This window comes from Musca autumnalis, unplaced genomic scaffold (assembly GCF_047663935.1).
Source record: "Musca autumnalis isolate F117 unplaced genomic scaffold, ASM4766393v1 scaffold_5, whole genome shotgun sequence".
In the NCBI taxonomy this organism is placed as follows: Eukaryota; Metazoa; Arthropoda; class Insecta; order Diptera; family Muscidae; genus Musca; species Musca autumnalis.
In genome coordinates, this window is record NW_027412088.1 from 84,796,411 (window position 1) to 84,817,068 (window position 20,658).

General features: G+C 35.3%; 4 protein-coding genes across 4 annotated transcripts; 2 read left to right on the plus strand and 2 right to left on the minus strand.

Moving 5' to 3' along the window:
* Nucleotides 1-1,028: 1,028 nt before the first annotated feature.
* LOC141404836 (uncharacterized) lies at nucleotides 1,029-2,396 on the minus strand. Its single transcript, XM_073988575.1, has 2 exons — nucleotides 1,442-2,396; nucleotides 1,029-1,342 (listed from the first exon to the last, which is right to left on the minus strand). Exons 1-2 carry the CDS (start codon nucleotides 2,289-2,291, stop codon nucleotides 1,119-1,121), a joined length of 1,074 nt encoding a protein of 357 aa, XP_073844676.1. The 5' UTR covers nucleotides 2,292-2,396; the 3' UTR covers nucleotides 1,029-1,118.
* A 1,452-nt stretch (nucleotides 2,397-3,848) lies between these two features.
* uri (unconventional prefoldin RPB5 interactor) lies at nucleotides 3,849-6,554 on the plus strand. Its single transcript, XM_073989694.1, has 5 exons — nucleotides 3,849-3,989; nucleotides 4,050-4,348; nucleotides 4,412-5,855; nucleotides 6,049-6,204; nucleotides 6,286-6,554. The coding sequence occupies exons 1-5, from the start codon at nucleotides 3,960-3,962 to the stop codon at nucleotides 6,418-6,420; spliced, it is 2,064 nt and encodes a 687-aa protein (XP_073845795.1). The 5' UTR covers nucleotides 3,849-3,959; the 3' UTR covers nucleotides 6,421-6,554.
* On the minus strand, nucleotides 6,488-12,625 carry Fcp1 (RNA polymerase II subunit A C-terminal domain phosphatase Fcp1). Its single transcript, XM_073989693.1, has 8 exons — nucleotides 12,106-12,625; nucleotides 11,942-12,035; nucleotides 9,379-9,815; nucleotides 9,137-9,318; nucleotides 8,244-9,080; nucleotides 7,772-8,173; nucleotides 7,504-7,707; nucleotides 6,488-6,935 (listed from the first exon to the last, which is right to left on the minus strand). The coding sequence occupies exons 1-8, from the start codon at nucleotides 12,402-12,404 to the stop codon at nucleotides 6,790-6,792; spliced, it is 2,601 nt and encodes an 866-aa protein (XP_073845794.1). The 5' UTR covers nucleotides 12,405-12,625; the 3' UTR covers nucleotides 6,488-6,789.
* An 861-nt stretch (nucleotides 12,626-13,486) lies between these two features.
* On the plus strand, nucleotides 13,487-14,336 carry LOC141405791 (neurocalcin homolog). Its single transcript, XM_073990496.1, has one exon. It carries the CDS (start codon nucleotides 13,559-13,561, stop codon nucleotides 14,270-14,272), a length of 714 nt encoding a protein of 237 aa, XP_073846597.1. The 5' UTR covers nucleotides 13,487-13,558; the 3' UTR covers nucleotides 14,273-14,336.
* Nucleotides 14,337-20,658: the final 6,322 nt, after the last annotated feature.

The window sequence follows — 20,658 nt, forward strand, 5'->3', positions numbered from 1 at the left end:
ATTAGCAATTTGAATTATGTTAACTTTAAAAGTGCATTATTTAGTTTAAAGTGTGATTTTTCCAATTTCTCCTAAAAATAACAAAAACGTTTAAAAAATAGAATAATTTATGTACTACTTACGTACTTTTCATTTTGAAATGACGTGCATCTTCTTTAAAATTCCGTCATTCTGCCGATATTCGTCGCTAAAATTTTGAGTTAAAACTTTGAGTTACAGAATAGCACTTTCGGTATTTCAACCGAACATTTTCGTTAATTAACGATGTCGGTTCGGTAGAAAAAAAAGTTACATCCCACTACAGGTGGGCCTATACTACGGTTACACTAGATTTTTCTGCTGGGTTAACCCACTACGAGAGGATTTATTTGACGTTTGTGCTATGGAATTGACATTTGAAATCCAAACCCACTGGGTTAATCCAGTTAAGTGTAACCGGGGTATTATTGGCCGATCTTGTATAGGCCTTGGTTCTACCCATTTTTACCCGAAGAAATGTATCTGTTAGCATGTGGTAGAAGAGAAAGCCGTTTTTGTTATGTCTCTCTCTCTCTTAAAAAGCGCTTCCAGTTTTACCTTCTTTTTGGTGTTAAGGAACGTTTTGCAGGTTAAAAATGGTAATGGTAAATGAACACATCTAATAATAAATTCGTTATAGGAAGAATATTCGTTATAAAAAAGTTCGACTGTATACATTTGCACAAATATTTATGGTAAATTGTTCACATTTTTCGAGTTGTTGCTAAAGAATAAGTTAGGGCATCTGTGAAACCTTCCGGGTCCATATGTCAGGAATTATTTATTTCCGCAACAATAGTTATACATTGTTCGAATCGGTAGGAAGCTCACAAATGGGGTTATTCTGAACGAAAATTCCCCGTGAGTTTTTGTGTTTCCGCCGTTTCAACATAAGGGAGAATGTGAAAAAATTCAAGGGGAATTTTCGTTCAGAATAACCCCAAATATGTGGTATTTTTCCATATTTCTCTGAGAACTGTCGGTAAGGGGAAAGATATGCTCCATTATAATTAATAGAGTTCAATAATAATTTATTGGGTACAACACACTTAAAATTCCATTTCCATTAAATCTAATTTAAATTTTAAAAATATTATTACTTATGATCTTCTCATTGAAAGCATTGTATTAATTTCCCATACTATAATACGCGTTCTGTCGATGATTTCTCTTAGTTGGCGATTTTTCAATTTGACAGTGTCAATGAGCTCCTGATTTTCTTGTAGAGCTTTGCGATATTCTTCGCATTGTGTAGCCTCTACATTGCGATGTTCAGTTTCATCTTTATAGGGTATTAAACTTTCAACATGAGTGTATTCCATACCTAAAATTGAAATTTTTATAATTAAGGACTATTTCTCAAAATCAAACCAACAGAACTATAATGTTGTTGGTTCAATACAACTGTGTTTCTTAAACGTACCTTGTGGATAACCGTCATTGCAACGTTCATAGATTAAGCGCATACGTTTAAACAACAATCGTATGGTACGAAAGTGTTCCTGGACTTTTTTGACAGTACCATTATCACGACTGGTAGTTGGCTGTATGACTTTCAGAGCAGTGAATATTTCTTGAAATCTGGAAGTAATATCCTGTACGGTTTCTTGGCCAAACCGTGATATGGTTACTATATTTATTTCCTTCTGCGGTTGTTGGGATATGGAAAGCATGTTATTTGACGCTTGAGGTTGTTGCGGTTGTTGTTGCTGTTGTTGTTGTTGTCCAGTGTTTTGTTGCATCATTTGAGGTGCTTGCTGCTGTTGTGGAACCTGTTGTTGCTGCTGTTGTTGTTGATGCTGCTGCTGCTGAGCCATCATTGCCATAGCTGCAACATTTGGAACATTTTGCATATGCGAAGATTGCTGCTGCATACCAACATTAGATTGCTGCATGGCTGGAGATAGTTGAGGTTGTTGTTGCATCATTCCACCCCCTAGAGAACCTTGAGGAACTCCACCACCTCCCATGCCAACATGACTCAGTCCCATCCCCATTTGTGGCCCACCTACACCACCCATTTGCTGTTGCTGCTGCATTTGCTGTTGTTGCATTAATTGCTGCTGCACATGTGAAGGTGACTGCATACCCGGATTCATACCACCACCAGACATGCCTTGCATTGGATTTTGTTGTGGCATTCCGCCGCCGGCGCCCTGTCCATACATTTGCATTTGATTCATCATTTGTTGCTGCTGCTGTTGTTGTTGGGGATTGAATTGACCCCGATGTCCCAGGGGATTATTATAGCCACCAGGATATTGACCGGACATTTTTCGACAAGAAAATTCCTAGTTGTGTTGATGTTTGCAGATAACAAATAAAAATGCAGTGTTTGTATGTGTCAAATTATGCCTCTGTCACAAATTACGACAACGATTAGTGGATCACGTAACGCAAAATAGTTGCAAAGACCTTAGGTAAGGTTTACACTTTCTCTTAAAACAAGTATTTAACCCTGCGTTTACAAATGCCAGTTTTGGCAAGACAATAGCAAAAATACAAACCTTTTTCACAAATACATTTACAAATTTTTAAATATGTATAGAGAAAAGTATGAATGTACTGGTGAAAATGGTTTGTAACTTTGCTATTGTCTTGCCAATACTGTCTGTGTGTAAACGCCTAGTAAGCAAATATGTATGGTCTGTTACTGTCTGTCCTTTACTTTTGAAAATGGTAAAACCGGTAAAAGTAGTAAAAGTTGTATACTGCTCACATATGAATCAGAAGTAAAATAACGCTTTTCGAGTAAAAAGTGACAAAACTTGAAGATTCTTGCACGTAAAGGAACAGAGCTATAATTTATTTAACAGATATTCTATGAAAATGACAAATTAAATGACGCATGTTTTTTTAAACCTGTTAATACCCTAGACAGACGGCAGCGTTAATTTGCATTAATAACTGTATTTAATTTTGGCCTGACAGACGACAGTTTCTGCATTTACGAAACAGCTGATTGCTGTTTTGTTGTTGTTTGCAATGTATTTTTTGTTTTCCTTTTGTCTCAGAGCATGAATATGCTCTCTCCTCCATATGAATATGGGCTCTCTTCTACGGCATTGCCATATTGAAATACCTCGATTTTGTGCATTAAGAATGTGGATAATGCACGAATTAATTTGAATTAAGGCAGTTAATGCAAATTAACGCTGCCGTCTGTCTTGGGTATAAGCCGTAAATTCATCCAACATTTCAGTGAAGTTGGGCGTCATTTCTGATAAAAGAATAACAGATTAATGGGCCAAATACACACGGTCCATTGTGTGGCGCGTTGGGCGTTGAAAACAACAACCACATGAAAAATGTGTAAGTGATGCCAAGTTTGTTCCTGAAGTTTTCATGTTGTTGTTGTAACGCAATGCTCAACGCGCCGTATGTGCAGCGGCCTTAAGAGAAACATAGGTCGAATTGTTCTTTATTCTTTTATCAGAAATTTTTGTGGCTTTAGACGTAATTTGGCCTTTTAAAAAGAAACTGTGACTTTAGTTAACATATTCGCAATGGAATTGACATTCTCTGTCTGTTGCAGAACCTGAAGGAATCGACAAATTTTTACTACGATGACAATTTTTCCTTTTTGAGGCCAAACCTAAAACTTCAAATTAAAATATATGGGTTTTATTATAGGTTTTGGCCTAATATCGAAAATAATAGTGAAAACTATGAAAAATTAATTATGAAAATTGAAATCCATTGAAATCCAGTGGATCTGGAACGTGGCAATAGTTCCATGCGTTATCACTAATAAGTGAATTTCTCGTTTCGCAAGAAGAAGAACACACTATTATCAGCTGTTAACCTTATTTCATTATGTGCTAATTTTTATCGTTTGTTTTATTACGTTCTTTTTTGAATTGTTTGGAACGAGCTGTGACTCGTTCATTTAACGTGCTTTCATATAAAGTTAAAAGAAAAGTTTAATAATTTAATTAAATATGAACAAACGTGAAGATGCCTTGATAGAGGTATGTTATAGAAAATCTAATTATCTGAGCTTTTAGAATAAAGTAATATTTCCCCCAAAGGCAATGCAAAAGAATGCCGAGGAGACGGATCGTTGGAAGACATATCTCAAAGAAAATGAAACGGCCAAAGAAAATTTGGGTATGTTTCAGAAAAGTTACACAGTTGAGGTGATGGTACCAGTGGGGAAGAAAGCATTAATGCCGGGCCGATTGATTCATACCAATGAAGTGTTAGTTGGCCATTACCAAGGATACTTTTCAAAATGTTCAGCTCATACGGCTGCACAAATTTGTGACCTACGTATTAAAACCGCCAATGAACACCTAAAGAAATTGGAAACAGAATTGGAGATGTGGCAGTAAGTAGTGAAGCATTCATGTATAAATTAAATCTACAAATATATAAATATTGGCCGTTTTAGAAACAAATTGGAAAAACCTTATGCCGAAGGTGTGGTGCCAAGTGGTGAGGAACGTGAAATCATTGAAGACTTTGATGAAGAAAAAGAAAAACTCTGGAAAGAACAACACAAGATACGAGTAAGGGAAGCTAAACAGCAAGAAAAACTGGAACGTGAAAAAGAGTTGGCAGAGGAAAAGCAAAAACAAAACATCCCAGAAAAGGATGCTAAAGAAAAAACTGATGAGGAAATCTTTAAGATGTTGGAAGAAGCTGAAATTATGGAAGAATTAGAACAAGAACTAGAAAGCTTGGAAGTAGATGAAGTCAATGATGAAACAATAAGGAAGCTTATGTCTGGAGAAATGTATTTGCCACCTGAAAAGAAACGCGTTGCTCATAATGTGGCAAGGAAAGAGGAGCCGGAAAAAAGCAAGGAAGAAAAGAAAGATAAGAAAAACAATGAAAATGTCGGAACCTCACTACAAACAAATATTGTAAAGAAGACCTCACTACAAGGCAATACGGCTATGGCGACTAATAACAATGTAATGACCAATCCTGAAATAAGTACAGATGAAAGTAACGATGAAGATGATGAACCTTTGCCTGAAGAGGTGCGAATTATTAAAGAGCAAGCAAAGTTTCTCAACAATGAAGATCAAATTGGTTTCTATGAATATCAAATTGAAATTATACGACAAAAAATTAGGTCTTTGTCAGTACGTAGTGAGGAAGATATGAATGAAAAGGTTAGACTATTAACTGTGTTAGATCACATGGAAGAATTACTGGATTTTGCTGAAACTGCAGCGGGAAATGAAGAGTTGGAAATGGCCGAAAAACAGGAAGAAGAGTCTGAAAAGGATACAAATAAAGAAGAAGAGCAGGATAATCAGAATAATAAAGAAGGTAAAGGCACACAAAAACGTCGAATCTCTTTTGCCACTGAAGACCAAACATTGGAATTTTGTAAAAATGAAGCTGTTACACAAATGATACCGAAAAAAAGAGATGTCATAAAGCTGGATGACGATGATATGCCTAACACTCAAGAAAAGGAAATTACACCTGTTCCTCCGTCACAGGATAAAAAAGATTTGATTAAAGCTAGAGTAGAACAAAATTTCCAATATGCTTCGGAAACTCAAAGTAAACAAGATTTTGATTTGGTTAATAAAATATTGGAAACTTCTATGGGTAAAATCAATACTTTACACATTCACTTTAAACATTCCCCTACGCAGGATAGCCAACAAAATGATACGGCAGATAATCGAAATTGTGAAGTACCCGGCAGTCCTGCTGATTTTTATGACTTGTATTTAAAATCAATGAATTCTGAAAAAGAGGACGAACAACCTACGACTTTGTTTATCAACAGCTACGAAGGGGAGGATAAAGTTAAAATACCTGTTCTAAAAGAATCTGATCGGCAGCAAGCCTATAAGGATCCCAAGGCAGAGGTAAGTTTGAATACAATCTTGATTTATTACTTACATCACGTTGAGGGTTATTCTGAACGTAAATCCCCCCGTGAGTTTTCTCATTCTCTCCTTTAAGTTCAAAGGGTGGAAAGACAAAACTCACGGGGAATTTTCGTTCAGAATAATTGATTAACAAAAAACCATGTATACCCACCCATTTGTCAATTTTCAGTTTTCAAATCCAAAATCTATATTGAGAAATAAATCTGCTGTAGACAAAGAGAATCAGGGCCATGTTCCCGAGACGGAGGAGACAGAGAAGAAAAAGAAACCAAAAAAGAAAAGAACTCCAAAGGAGGAAGAAGAGTACTTAAGTGCCTATTATAAGGTAATGCTAATAGAAACATACGATAGTTTTAAAAAAATATAGCAAATCTTAATTATAATTACCTTGTTTTATAATCTCTAGGTAATGAATGATGTTGTCGAGAAACCAATAACCGAACCTGAACCTTTGCCTGATGTCAAATATGTTGATGCCCATACACCTAAACGTAGAATAAGTCGCTTCAAACAAATGCGTCAAGGAACTGAAAAAACATAACTTCTTGGACTTCCACGTAATTTTTGTTTTGTTTTCAAAAACAAAAGTAAAAAAATACAACATATAATTAACATCTCTACTATAATTTATTATTATTTAATAATTTTTTAGCAAATAAATTGTAAACTGAAAAATATCCTCAAGTCATTCTCATCTCAATCAACATCAATTAGTGGTAAACATAAAAACTATCAGTTTTAAAAAGATAACTTTAAACATACATACAACATTATTTGTTTTATACAATTTTCTCATCAGTGTATAAATTTAAAATTGTTATACATATTAGCTTAAATTATAGTAACTTATTATATATAAAAAATAATAATTAACTTATATAGCGTATAGATAATCAAATCAAGCAAGCAATTAATCTTCAAGACCTAAGAATTCACGTTCTAGAGCGGCACCCATCATATTCCAATCGCCATCATCTTCTTCATCGGGATTGTTATCATCGCTGCCATCATTCGAATCTGAATTGCCAATATCCAAATCCGAGGGTAAATCTCCGCCTGGTAAAATATAAGAAGGAAATTACATTTGGTGTGTAATTGAGAAAATATTTCAATATGTGTACACAAAATTGGTTTAGTTCTTCAATCGTTTTATGTATAGTTTGACGAAGGTGACTCTACACTTCCCAGTTTTATGGGTCCTCAAAGTTCGAAAATAAGTATGAACATTACTAGATGAGTTTTCAACCGATATATTCCTAGTTGCTAAGGGCGTCCATAACTTAATCCGTTGTAGTTATTTAGCTGCTGCTCAATAGCCAAAAAACCTAATTTCAGAGAGTCGTTTAAAAACCGCTTTGCAGCGGATATTGAGGATATACAGTACACAAAGCATCTTTACAATTTTCAACTGAGAATAATTCAATAAAAAAAACTTATCATCAACCTCCACTTCTAGTGTGATGGTACGTTTTGAAACCTGGTTTCATGGACCGCCCAAACCCGATTTATAAAATTCACTTTTTTCGGACTATGGAAAAAACTTGATGCTACTGAATCTCTGAATCTGACTTACAATAGAAACTCCTATTCTTTCTTATAATCACCACTGGTTCCAAACACTTACCTCGTCTGAATTTCTCACTGGGCATTTCCTCCTCTTCCTCATCATCCTCATCTTCGCTGGAAGTCTTATCATCCACATCTTCAACACGAGCACATTTTGCTGGTAATACACCCTCGGCGGGTCGTGTAAAGAATTTTCGTGTCCTTTCCTCTTCGTTTTCTTCACGTTTACGTTTTTTCAGGGTCTTGTCAACGGGAGGATTTTCTGAAAAACAAAGAAACCAATTGTTTTAAAGGGTATAATTTAACAAATTTTATAACTAATTTACCAATATTAACATGCTCATCTTCTGATGATGAATCGGAATCGAAAAATTGATCAAATTCTTGATTCATATCAGCCAAATCGGCATTGGAAAATGACAGCAGGGGATTAATGGTGTCAATAAATTTTTCCGGTTCAGAGGCATTTTGTTGGGCTGAACTTGAGGAAGATATTTCTGATTTGTCACTATAATTAACCACATGTTCCGGACTATGGCAATGGGCAGGCGGTTGCCTCTGTTTGCTGCGTACTTTACGGTCAAGGGGGAAAAGTTTTTCCTCAACGTGCTCCCATCGTTCGGCACATGACCACAACCAATTCACATTGACTATTTTAATGCGGGGATTCTTTTTGGCGGCATTTACTTTGAATGTGCCAGCAGTAACGGCAACCAAGTGGGTGGTTTCTAAATTAAATTGAAAAATTACATTTTATTAAAAAAATATTGAAAAAACAAAAGAAACTTTTTTACCAACCTGCATTAATATTTTGTGACACCTCCGCACCCAAGCTTTTAGCAATAAAATAGGCCCGGGATTGTTGCAGCTTCATATTTGTCGGTACTAGGCCAGAAAATACCAAATTACAATTTCTTAGCACCTCAGATCGTATTTTCGGCACAATTATCTTTAAATCGGGTATTTCTTTTGTCTCATCATAAATGCTGTAGAAGCGTGCATGTATTTGTTTCAATATAACCTCCAAATGCAACAGATAATCATCGGGATCTTCGATTTCTATTTGTTGTGCAGGATCTTGTGGCGCTTTAAGTTTGGGAGATTTTTCTTCAGTCGAAAGTTCTTTGTCTTTTGAAGCTTCTGTGGCAATAACCTCTTCCTTTTCGACTTTTTCTACGGTTTCTGTTTTTTCAATCTCTTCTTTGCCTATTGCTTCTGTTTCAATGGTACTTTCTGTTGTCGGGCTCTCGGGTTTCACATCTTCATTTGATTTATCTTCTTCTGTAACCTGAATGTCAGGCATATCTGCATTGCCATCAGTTTCGGTCACTTCTTTCTTTCCTTCCAATTCATTTGTGGGCGCTGCGGGTTTTTCTGGCTGATCTTTATCGTGCGCTGCGGATTTTTCTGGCTGATCTTTATCGTTTGTGGCTACCACTTTCTCTCCTTGTTCGGTCTGATTTTTGTCACTTAATGCCACCTCATCTTTTTCCTTTTCAGTGGAGGTTGATTTCTTTTCAGAAGACGTGGTTTCCTCACTCGCAGGTTTCTCTTTATCTTTTGTGTTTGCAGTTTCAGCTGGACCACCAGATGCTGTTGGTTTCTCTTTATCCTCTGTACTAAGGTTTTCAATATCTGAAAAATATGTTTTTGTTTCTATTTTCGTTATTATGAAGGTATTTTATGTTTACCTTTAAAATCAACACCTTCACCATCCAGCTCATGTTTTGATAAACCTGGTGGAGCATTGATATCGCCGGTATGTTGGAAAAAGTGATAGGGCTTAACTTGAATCAAATTCGAAGCCATATTCCAAACATCTTCACGATCATCAATAATACAAACCATTGAATCGCCATTGGGAAAGAGGGCCCTATAGAAATAATGAGTATTTATTTGGTTAAATGTATCATTTCAAACTAGCATTACTTACTTCAAATTATCAGTTTTACTAGTGGCATTAAAACACTCATCCCTAGATAATATGCGATGGGAAAAGAATTTGCCATCTGGATCCAAGAGTTGGGCAATCATATGGGCATAATTACGTGCACCAAATGTACAAATATGCAGTTCATAGTACTTTGACATTCTCTCTAAGAATTCTGGTGTACCCGGGCGTAGACGTGTATGATACCATGGTGATTGGGGTCCATACAATTGAAAATGATATATACCTTTTATGTTATTAGGTACATTATCGTTGGTTGTGTGTATAACCGTCTGATCCAAATCAACCAACAAAACAAGTTTGCGATCCTGCAGCAAACGTCTTGTATCATCATGTCCCAATTTTTGAGCAAGTTTTTGTGTTACTTTTAAATCGGGTATTGAATGAACCATGGGAACAGATGCTTCTGATACATTACCCTAAAAGATATAAGAATGAGATTAGTAAAGAATTTAATATGAATTTATATGTCATGGATTCCACACCAATTCTAACCTAAACACAACCGAAAAATGACGGTAGTTGATTGTAATTTGACTGATTTGATTCGAGTTAGCTAATCATTCAAAACTTTATCCGCTGAGCACATTTTTAATGCTGTTAACGTAATCGCATTTATGTCTGGGACACCCATTAATCTGGTCCATAGTGCTGACCACTAGGGCATTGGAAGCTCTGTTTCTCTTCATGCAGAATGTGGCACTCATCTTCGCAACCATTCATACTTCAATGAAGCGGGTTTTTCAAAATTCGATAACTATTAATGTAGCTAGGTTAAGGGCTTTGAGTACATTTTGTTTAACGCTCTTGACTCCCGGCAGCTGATGCAGCTGCTTCAGCATTAGCATGAAGATTCCCCCCAGATGCGACGCTTTGGATGATTCAGCGGTTACAATCATATTAGCAACATCTTCATTTTTTTTTTCATTATTCCACAACATCCCATACGGGACAAGGGAGACTTCTCTCATATCAATGAGTGCACCCCGATTCATATTTAGCTCAATGATATGGGACCTACTGATTATCGCCGAGTCCGAACGGCGTGTCTTAAGACACCACTTATGGAGAAGTTTTTCAAGGCTGAAATACTCAGAAAATGTCGCCAACATTACTGAGGGGTATTTTGCCACCGTTGAAAAATGTTTGATTTTGCCTGGCCGGGGAATCGAACCCCCGACCTTCTGCGTGCAAGGCGGGCGTGCATACCATTGCACCACGGTGGCACCCATATTAGCAACATCATTCACCCTTAATTATGGCTGGAAGAGATTTCATGCGAACTAATACTATTCACACTGGTGGCCAGGTTTACTTTAGGAGTGCTACACCAATGTGTATATATATTATCGGCATAAGTTGAATGTTTGGACTGGATTCGGATAGATAATACCAATACCGACCGATTAAAAATTGAACTAAACTTATGTTTTAACATACTATGTAATAAAACTTACAAAAAATTTATGCAAATAATAGCTCTGTTCCTCAACGTTCAAGAATCTTGAAGTTTTACCACTTTTTACTCGAAAGCGTTCTTTTACTTCAGATACCACACAATTCATATGGTAGCTGTTTACAACTTTTACTACTTTTGCCGGTTTTACCATTTTCAAAAGTAAAGGAACAGACTAAATATATACAGTTATTTTCAAAGCTTATAATACCCTAGACAGACGGCAGCGTTAATTTGCATTAACTGCCTTAATTCAAATTAATTCGTGCATTATCCACATTCTTAATGCACAAAATCGAGCTGCATTTAAAAGGCATTTAGGTATTTCAATATGGCAATGCCGTAGAAGAGAGCCCATATTCATATGGAGGAGAGAGCATATTCATGCTCTGAGACACAAGGAAAACAAAAAATACATTGCAAACAACAACAAAACAGCAATCAGCTGTTTCGTAAATGCAGAAACTGTCGTCTGTCAGGCCAAAATTAAATACAGTTATTAATGCAAATTAACGCTGCCGTCTGTCTAGGGTATAATCTCAGGAAGTATGTATATTTATATTTGCATGATCTGTAAAAAGGTCAACAGTCATATGTGCGGATCTTAAATCAAATTTTTTTACTTAAAAGGACATTTTCTATAAAAAACAGAATAAGTCTCTATTTACCTAAAATAGGTCTGTACGAAAACTTTCCCAAATTTTTGGGTTATCGTACAGACCTAATATTCAATGCAAATATCCCCAACCATTTCAAAAACATGACAATAAAAGACATGTAACTAATATTCCGCCAACTTGTCAAGCACACCAATTATCCTTTAAGTGGCAACCCCTTTTTAAATGTACTATTTTTATTTGTATATGCATTGCGCGCTTCCCTCTTATTATTGTTTGTTGTGTTCTCGTTTTACCCAATACACAAACTAACCACTTACTTTCTCCTACCACCCCTACTAACATTTCCCGTGCATTCGTTGTCATGCAAATCGCGGTCGGTCGGGTAACGTAGCACCGCAAGATGCGACTGATGATAATAAGACGGTCACAACATAAAAAGAAAAGAAACAAAAAAAACAATTATACTTACATTTTCATTTTGGCGCAAATCTGCCCCACAGTCCGCGCACATGTCTTTAATAACAGTAGTGTGAATACATGGCGAGAGTTCCAATAATGGAGTACTATAAAAAAACAAAACATAAGCAAACGATAGATACAATTTTTAAAATGACAACAAGCTAACAAACATACTCAGCCTTAACGATGGCCCCATCCTTGTATAATCGCTTCTTTACAACACCAACCCTTTGAGCCTTTAGTTTGTGGATTGTGGCGTCTGCTGATTTTGGAGCTTTTGTGGTCTGTGCACCTTTCTCCTGCTCCTCGTCGGTGGCGGCAGATAAAGCCTCATATAACAATATAACTTGAGAGGCGCTAACCGGAAAGCCTTCCCTTACCCTCCAACGATTGATCTTAATGCGTGGATGTTCTGTAGGCGATTTTATAACAATGGCGCCTTCATTTGATTCATCACTTAAAACGTCCGACATTTTTTGACGCGAATTTAAATTGCTTTTGGAAAAATTGCAAACTAATTTTCTCTATTTTTATTTTATTTGTGAGGGAAAATACAACAAAAATTCTTTCTCTTCTTCGTTTTGTTTTGTGTGAAAATTTAAGGATAGAGTAGAATGAAAGAAATGAAGCATTTGTGTTATTCACTTGAGGATGATAGTTGTTTTCGCAAACTGAAACTGCATCAACCAGGGATCTATAGATCGGCGAGATGGCATACATTTTTGAATAGACTGTTGGAAATGTTCAAACAAAAATACCAAGTAATTGCTAGAAAGGTCCAAAGACAAAGGTTTATGTTGGTCGATGGTCAGACTAGCAAGGCTTCCTGAAACCTATTTCGTTAAAGTTTCTTTTCAAGTTTCGTTAGTCCCGGTCCACACTAGAGTGATTTCATTGAAAAAAATGCATGAAATTATGCGTCTCTAGATCGACCTCCATAGTAGAGTAAAATCATAAAATTGCTGTAGTGGGGAATTCGATTTAAGAACACCTAATTTCATGAAATATTTTAATGAACTTCACGCTAGTGTGGACCGGGACTTATGCTTGGTTTACATTTACGAAATCCACTCGATTTCAACTGTCAAATCCATAGGTTAAACGTCAAATGAAATCCAGATGAGATTTCATTTGACGTTTGAGCTATGGAATTGACAGTTGAAATCGAGTAGATTTCGTAAATGTAAACTTAGCATTAGTGTCCACACACGTTAACGTGAAATTTAAGATTTTTGCGTGTCCTCTTTATTTTACCATTCACGTTTGTTGTGTTCCTCATACCAATAAAAACAAAACATACATAAATAAAGTAAAAAACAACACAAAATAATTAACATTAATAATAATTAAATTAATACTAATAGTTTAATTTTCACATTAATTAAATGTTTTTATTATTAAATCTTTTTATGCTTGTTTATTTATGAGGATTTATTTGACGCATACACAATGGATTGACATTTGAACTCAGTGTGTTTATTAAATCCGGTCATATGTAAACGGGCTTTGTAGTACGTTTATATATAACCGAATTTAACAAACCCACTGGGTTTCAAATTCCAATTCCTTTGTGTATACGTCAAATAAATCGTCATCAAGAAGGTTAACCCTGCAAAAGGCTATAAACATGGCCTTAAATGTCGTAAGGAAAATCCCAAACATGTCACACATCAGCAACTGTGCAAGGATTAAAAATTACAACACATATGACATTGATGGCTGGTGTGAACTAGGCCTAACTGATTTTACTCGGTATGTGTGCAAAAAAATGGGAAAACAAAACAGCAAACTAAAGCCCGAAGTATTGGAGGATTTAAAACAAAATACTGAATTCACAGATGCTGAAATACAAGAATGGTACAAAGGTTTTCTAAAAGACTGTCCCAGCGGTCATTTATCTGTTGAAGAATTTAAAAAAATTTACGGAAATTTCTTTCCTTATGGTGATGCGAGTAAGTTTGCCGAGCACGTGTTTCGGACGTTTGATGCCAACGGCGATGGAACAATAGATTTCAGAGAATTTCTATGCGCATTGAGTGTAACGTCTAGAGGAAAGCTGGAACAAAAACTGAAATGGGCATTTTCTATGTATGATTTGGACGGAAACGGCTATATATCTCGTCAAGAAATGCTGGAAATAGTTACGGCAATTTACAAAATGGTTGGATCGGTAATGAAAATGCCGGAAGACGAAAGCACTCCTGAAAAACGAACTGATAAAATATTTAGACAAATGGATCGCAATAAGGATGGAAAACTGAGCTTAGAGGAATTCATAGAAGGAGCAAAAAGTGATCCATCAATCGTACGTTTATTACAATGTGATCCCCAATCCCATTAACTCATATACATTTATATGTAGTTTAAGTAAACAATAAATGCTCGGATTATTATTGAAAAATGTATACGGCTCACAGTGGTTCAGAATCGTTTCTTCCTGGGGCTCAATTCTTGTTCTATGATATATTTGATATACATATAACTTTTATAATGGAAATAAATATCAAATGAAAAAAATTATAAAGAAAATATTTTTTTTTTATTTGAAAATTTTGGCCTTTTAGGCGAAGATCATTTTTAGTATTAATTTTTAATTAATTCTTTAATTTATATTTTTCATTTCAAATTTTCATAGAACAAGAATACAGCCCCTGGTCAAAATTCTGTAACATTCGAATAATTATTTTTTTTTTGTCAGACAGATAACACATCAGATCTCTGGTTTCAAAATAGGTCCAATAATTGCTGAGGAAAAATTTTGAGTTTTTTTTTCATATTTTTTCATGTGTTCCAATCTAATTAAAAAGGTCAAACACCAATAAACAAACCATAAAAATACAAAAAATTAAAAAATAAAAAAAGGAAAGAAAAAATGTTTTTTCAAAAAATTCAAAATTGTTCAAAAATTAAAAAAAAAAAACTCCTTGGTTTTCATATAACTCATATAAAAACTGATGTACTTAAAAAAATTTCATTTGTGGAAAAAAAGCTATAAAAAGATATTAAAACTTTGTTCCTTGCTGTTCCCTAAAGATCATAGTCCACTAAAGTTGGAATTTCACAAAAATTTAGTACTGAGCAAGGCAAATTCATATAAGGTATATGCATGAATTACAACAACTAACAAATTTACAAAAACAACATTGTTGTTATTGAAAATTAATTGTCAAAGAAAATATTAGCTCTGTTCCTTTACGCTCAAGAATCTTCAAGTTTTACCACTTTTTACTAGAAAAGCGTTCCTTTACTTCAGACACAATACAATTCTTATGGGAGCAGTTTTCAACATTTACTACTTTTGCCGGTTTTACCATTTTCAGAAGTAAAGGAAAAGACCAATTGAATAACAGGGTCGTTCTTAAAATTTTCTCATGAAAAACATAAATACATTTTTAAAATCCTCTAAAATAAAACAAATTTGAATCAAAATGTTAATATAAAGCATTCAGAACTGTCGTGGGTCCTTTTTATTACGCGTTTAGGATGAAAAGAAGTATTATATCGTAGAAAATTTGGAAGTTGCAAATTCACAAAAAAAAGGTAAAAATGTAGCTGATTGTCACTTCTACCTTCTATAAATATGCCTTGGTACTGAGTAAAAATAAAATAGCTTACTTCGTGTAAACGTTACGTTAACAATGAAGTTAAGGTAGAAACACAATGAAATACGCCGCTTTTTCATGTAAAAGATTAAAGGCCAAGTACTACCTATTTCAAATGCTGCCTAATTCATTTGAAATAGGTAGTACTTGGCCTTTAGTCTTTTACATGAAACTGAGCGTGAAAAAGCGGCGTATTTCATTGTGCTTCTACCTTCAATACCTGCTATTGTTTCCGAGAAAAAGATATGTCCTGGTCACCACTTGAGTGATTTCATTGGAAATTTTCATCAAATTTTTCGTTCTTTGATCGAGTTCCTCAATTGTAATAGTATGAATATGCTGTAGGATACTCGATCTTATGCTTGGTTTACATTACGAAATCCACTTGATTTCAACTGTCAGTTCCTTTGTCCCGGTCCACACTAGAGTGATTTCATTGGAAAAATTTCATGAAATTATGCGTCTCCAGATCGACCTCCATAGTGAAGTAAAATCATAAAATTGCTGTAGTGGGGAATTCGATTTAAGAACACCTAATTTCATGAAATTTTTTAATGAAATTCACGCTAGTGTGGACCGGGACTTTGCGTATACGTCATATGAAAACTCATCTGAAATCCATTAGATTTCGTTTGACGTTTAATCAATGGAATTGGCAGTTGAAATCGAGTGGATTTCGTAAATGTAAACCAAGTATTAGAACGTCTAATTTTATGAAATTATTTCATTGAAATGACTCTAGTTTGTCCCGGTCCACACTAGCGTGAATTTCATAAGAAAATTTCATGAAATTATGCGTTTCTAGATTGAGTTCCATAGTCCCGGTCTACACTAGAGTGATTTCACTGAAAAAAAAAATCATGAAATTATGCGATCTTAGCTCGAGTTCCATACTAAAGTAATTTTCTGAATTTGCTGTGGTAGGGAACTCACTCTAGTGTTGGACTGGGACATAATAGAGTAAAATCATGAAATTGTTCTAGTGGGGAATACGATCTAAGAACACCTAATTTCATGAAATTTTTTTAATGAAATCACTCTAGTTTGGACCGGCACTATTTCTTCCTCCAAAAATTTACATTTATTTTTTTAATTGGGAAAAAAGTGTAGGATTTAGCAGTACGTCAAGTTTAACATTAGTTTATCATGATTACTATGTCTTGGTCCACACTAGAGCGATTTCAATGAAATAATTTCATAAAATTAGGCGTCCTTAGATCGAGTGCAATGGAATTGAGTGGATTTCGGGCATAAGTTGAGCTGAGCCGCTCAGCTCCGATCGGGATGAAATTTTTTTACAAATAGATCGCAACTTCCTGATCACGACAATATACATATAATTTTTTTGGGAAATGCATAATTCCCGAGATAGGGTCCTTTGAAGTTCAAAAAATCCCACGCAATCATACAAGCTTTGTTCCTTTACTTTTTTAATGGTAAGGGTGGTAAAAGAGAACAGTGTCAAAATTGCTCTCTCATGAACATTTTTACCAGAAAAGTAAAGGAACGGAAAAATGGTAGATCTGGCAGCAATGTCAAAAAGAAACATAAAAAATCAATTTTCGTCTTTTATTTCACAGTTTCTAATTTAGTTTTGTCAGCGTTCGACTTTTCTTCTGTTTTGCGTCCATTTTCTTTTTCATTGTGAAATAATCGTCAAACAAAAGTCGAAAAATCAGGGGCTGGATTCTGGTTGTATGAAAATTTGAAATGAAATACATTTCCTTTATATTTTTTTTTTCATTTGACATTTATTTCCTTTATAAAAGTTTTCATTTCATATTTTCACAGAACAAGAATCCAGCCCCTGTTCTGCAATTTTTTACCTGTAGAAATTTTGCTGGTGGCCTGTGGTAGAAGAGAAAGCCATTTTCGCTCTCTCTCCACTCTCACTCTCTTAAAAAATGGTAACAAATGGTAAAAATGGTAACCTCAGGTAAGTAAAGGAACACAGCTACAGGTACCCGCATCAGCCCAGCTCATGTACTGCAAGCTGTCAAAAAAGTTGTGATTGAAAACGCAAAATTAAAAAACAAAAATTTAAACGAACAAGTAAAAAAGTATCAGTCGGCTTTGCCGACAGAGATATCCCCTCAGCCTGTGTATATTGAAACAATTTTTTTCCAAAAAACGCATGTATTTAGGGAGTTTTAAAAATTTTGGGCGTTTGAACTGACAAAAATGTTGATTAGGATTTAATATCAAAAGTTTTGCGGAGGAGATACTAAAAAGAATGGATCTCCAGCCACTACATATGGTACCATAGGGGTTTTTTAGAACTTCAGGGATGTTTGCTCAAGAAGTATGAACTTGCCCCTGAAACAACTTTTACCATCGCAATTGAGGCAGCAATGCAAGTTGGTTCAACAAAAATCAAAGTGATTCGAAAGCAGGTCTTAAAGTGAACATGTATCCGAAATTTTGAGTGGGAGGTACCGGATGGAGTGGACAAATATAGTCCATATTTGAACCTGATCTATATCTGGTAGATATATTAGGATGTGTAAAGTATGGATCAATTCGGCCACTCTCTTCAAGAGTTATCGTACGCACAATTTTTCCGAACATTTTTGAACTTTTTTGGGGGAGGTACCTGAAGGAGTGGACCGATATGGCTTATCTTCAAACTTAAACTATGTTTGGACAAAATATTACTAAGGCCAAACTTTGGACCGAATCGGCAGACCTGTTCTAGAGTTATTTTGCCCTCCAACCTCCTCACACGGTGTCATAGGGGTTTTTTTGCAACTTTCAGGCTATTTTCTCAGGAAGTATGGACTTGCCCCTGATGAAACTTATACCGTCGTATGGAGGGCAGTGAATACAAGTTGCTGCAAAAATCAAAGCGATTCGAGAGATGTTCCTAAACTGAACTTTTCCAAAATTTTGTGTGGGAGGTACCCGACGGAGTGGACCGATTGAGTCCATATTAAAACTTGATCTAAGTCTGGTACACGCTCCACGATGGGCAAAATATAGACCAAATCGGTTACACCCTTCAAGAGTTACCGTGCGTACAAATTTTCCGAACATTTTCGAACTTTTGTGGGGGAGGTACCGGAAGGAGTGGACCGATATAGCTCATCTTCGAACTTAAACTAAGTTTGGACAAAATATTACGAAAGCCAAAATTTGAACCGAATCGGTTCATCCCTTCGAGAGTTATCGTGCGCTCCAGCCAGGCAGACAGACAGACAGACGGACGGACATTGCTCAATCGACTCCAAATTGTCTGAAACACATTTCGTCCAAACATACTTGGGGTCTAAAACCGTTATTTCGATGAGGCACATTTTGCCCGTATGAAAGTGTATATACCCTTCATAGCCTAAAGGCTGAGGATATAAAAATTGTGAATTTTTGGTGGATTTTTGCAATAATGCGTTAAAAATATCTGCCTAACAAAAATTCGTTGCAAAAATTATGTGAATCGCTTATATTTTTGGAAAACATTTTTGTCATTTCACAGTACTGAACTGGTTTTTGTTGTAGTTATTGGCTGATGCATGGTACAATAAAATAGAGGTAGGACAGGTATGAACATCGCTGAAAAATACATCCCTATAGCCATGGCTTAAAACGTCAAATGACATGAATCAATAATAGTGGTAGATGTACCTGAATAGTTATGGGTACTTTTAACGATATGTTTTTTTACATATGTGTGCCACTTTGCATATACATCTTGTATTTAAAAAGTGACAACCCATGGTACAATAAAGTAGAGGTAGGACAGGTATGAAAATCGCTGAAAAATACATCCCTGTAGCCATGGCTTAAAACGTCAAATGACATGAATCAATAATAGTGGTAGATGTATCTGAATAGTTATGGGTACTTTTAACGATATGTTTTTTTTACATATGGGTTGCCACTATGCATATACATCTTGTATTTAAAAAGTGACAACCCATATGTTAAAAACATATCGTGTAAAGTACCCATTAGTCGGTTTTACAAAAACATGAAATTTTGAACTTCACTGTTGTCATTCTCTCATTTTCTAATTGAAAAGTTTAGCTGATCTAACCCTGCGTTTACAAATGACAGGACAGTTGACTTCATGTATTGATTGTCAAAATGCCAAAACTTGCCTGTGTGACGTAGGCGTCCAGACAACTGCAAAAACAGTTGTAAAATTATGCATGAAAACCATAGATTTCCTTTTGTTTTCCATTCACATACATATTTTGTTTTTGTACATATTATTTTGTTTTCAACACATTTAAATTATCATCTCACTTCTTTTTCACAAAAATGTCAAAAATTTGTTAACCCTACTGTCTGTGAAAAACTGATAGACAGCTGGGAGACAGCCGACAAATGTATGTATGTGTTAGTAAATCAGAGTTGTATTTGAAGACAAACGGTCTGGTGTAAACGCTTAGTAACATCGTTATTTGCAGATACGGCGCCATTTCAGCTATAATTTTTCAATATTTGTAATTTTTCCGTTCTCGTACTTTTAGAACAAATTTCAATAAATATCAATATTTGACAAATCGTTCTTGCGCAAGTATTACTACCCAGCAAAATGTTCGATGCCAAAGATGACATTCAATCATGGGTGCAAGTGATCTAGCATGTCATCTTTTTAGCATCTTCATCGAAGATGACGTTCTTTTCTGGATCCTAAGCATGTCATTTCCACCAATGCTTTGGCATGTCATTTCCACCAATGATTTGACATGTCATTTTCACCAATGCTTTGACACGTCATTTTCACTCATGCTTTGACATGCCATTTTAACCAATGCTTTGGCATGTCATATTCACCAACCCCTTGGCATGAAATTTTCATGTCTTGTTTGGAAAATGGAAATGCTGTATTGAAATATGGTTTTCATGAAAAACAAAACTCTTTATTAATTCAAACGAATTCATGAAATAGCTACAATTAATTTATCAGTTTAGTTTTTCAAAAGTTTACATCCAAAATTGCAATGTAATCACCACCGCTGCAACGCAAAAGATTACTTCCTCCGTTCTCCGCAACTGATAGTCTTTCATCTTACAAAAGGTTTTTTCAATTATCTTCCCATCACCAGTTCAGATTTCAACATGGACTCCAAATGCACTTCTTTAAGTATTTTTATTTCGTAAATTACTTTTATTTTATAATTTT

Excerpts from the sequence above, each read along its gene's own strand:
- uri (XM_073989694.1), top strand. The coding sequence starts at position 3,960 with ATGAACAAACGTGAAGATGCCTTGATAGAG. Across the intron at positions 3,990-4,049 it reads GTGAAGATGCCTTGATAGAG|GCAATGCAAAAGAATGCCGA; the intron begins GTATGTTATAGA and ends TTTCCCCCAAAG. Across the intron at positions 4,349-4,411 it reads ACAGAATTGGAGATGTGGCA|AAACAAATTGGAAAAACCTT; the intron begins GTAAGTAGTGAA and ends TGGCCGTTTTAG.
- Fcp1 (XM_073989693.1), bottom strand. The coding sequence starts at position 12,404 with ATGTCGGACGTTTTAAGTGATGAATCAAATGAAGGCGCCATTGTTATA. Across the intron at positions 9,081-9,136 it reads TGAAGGTGTTGATTTTAAAG|ATATTGAAAACCTTAGTACA; the intron begins GTAAACATAAAA and ends CATATTTTTCAG. Across the intron at positions 7,708-7,771 it reads AGATGAGCATGTTAATATTG|AAAATCCTCCCGTTGACAAG; the intron begins GTAAATTAGTTA and ends TTTGTTTTTCAG.
- LOC141404836 (XM_073988575.1), bottom strand. The coding sequence starts at position 2,291 with ATGTCCGGTCAATATCCTGGTGGCTATAATAATCCCCTGGGACATCGG. Across the intron at positions 1,343-1,441 it reads CAATGACGGTTATCCACAAG|GTATGGAATACACTCATGTT; the intron begins GTACGTTTAAGA and ends TTTCAATTTTAG.
- LOC141405791 (XM_073990496.1), top strand. The coding sequence starts at position 13,559 with ATGGCCTTAAATGTCGTAAGGAAAATCCCAAACATGTCACACATCAGC.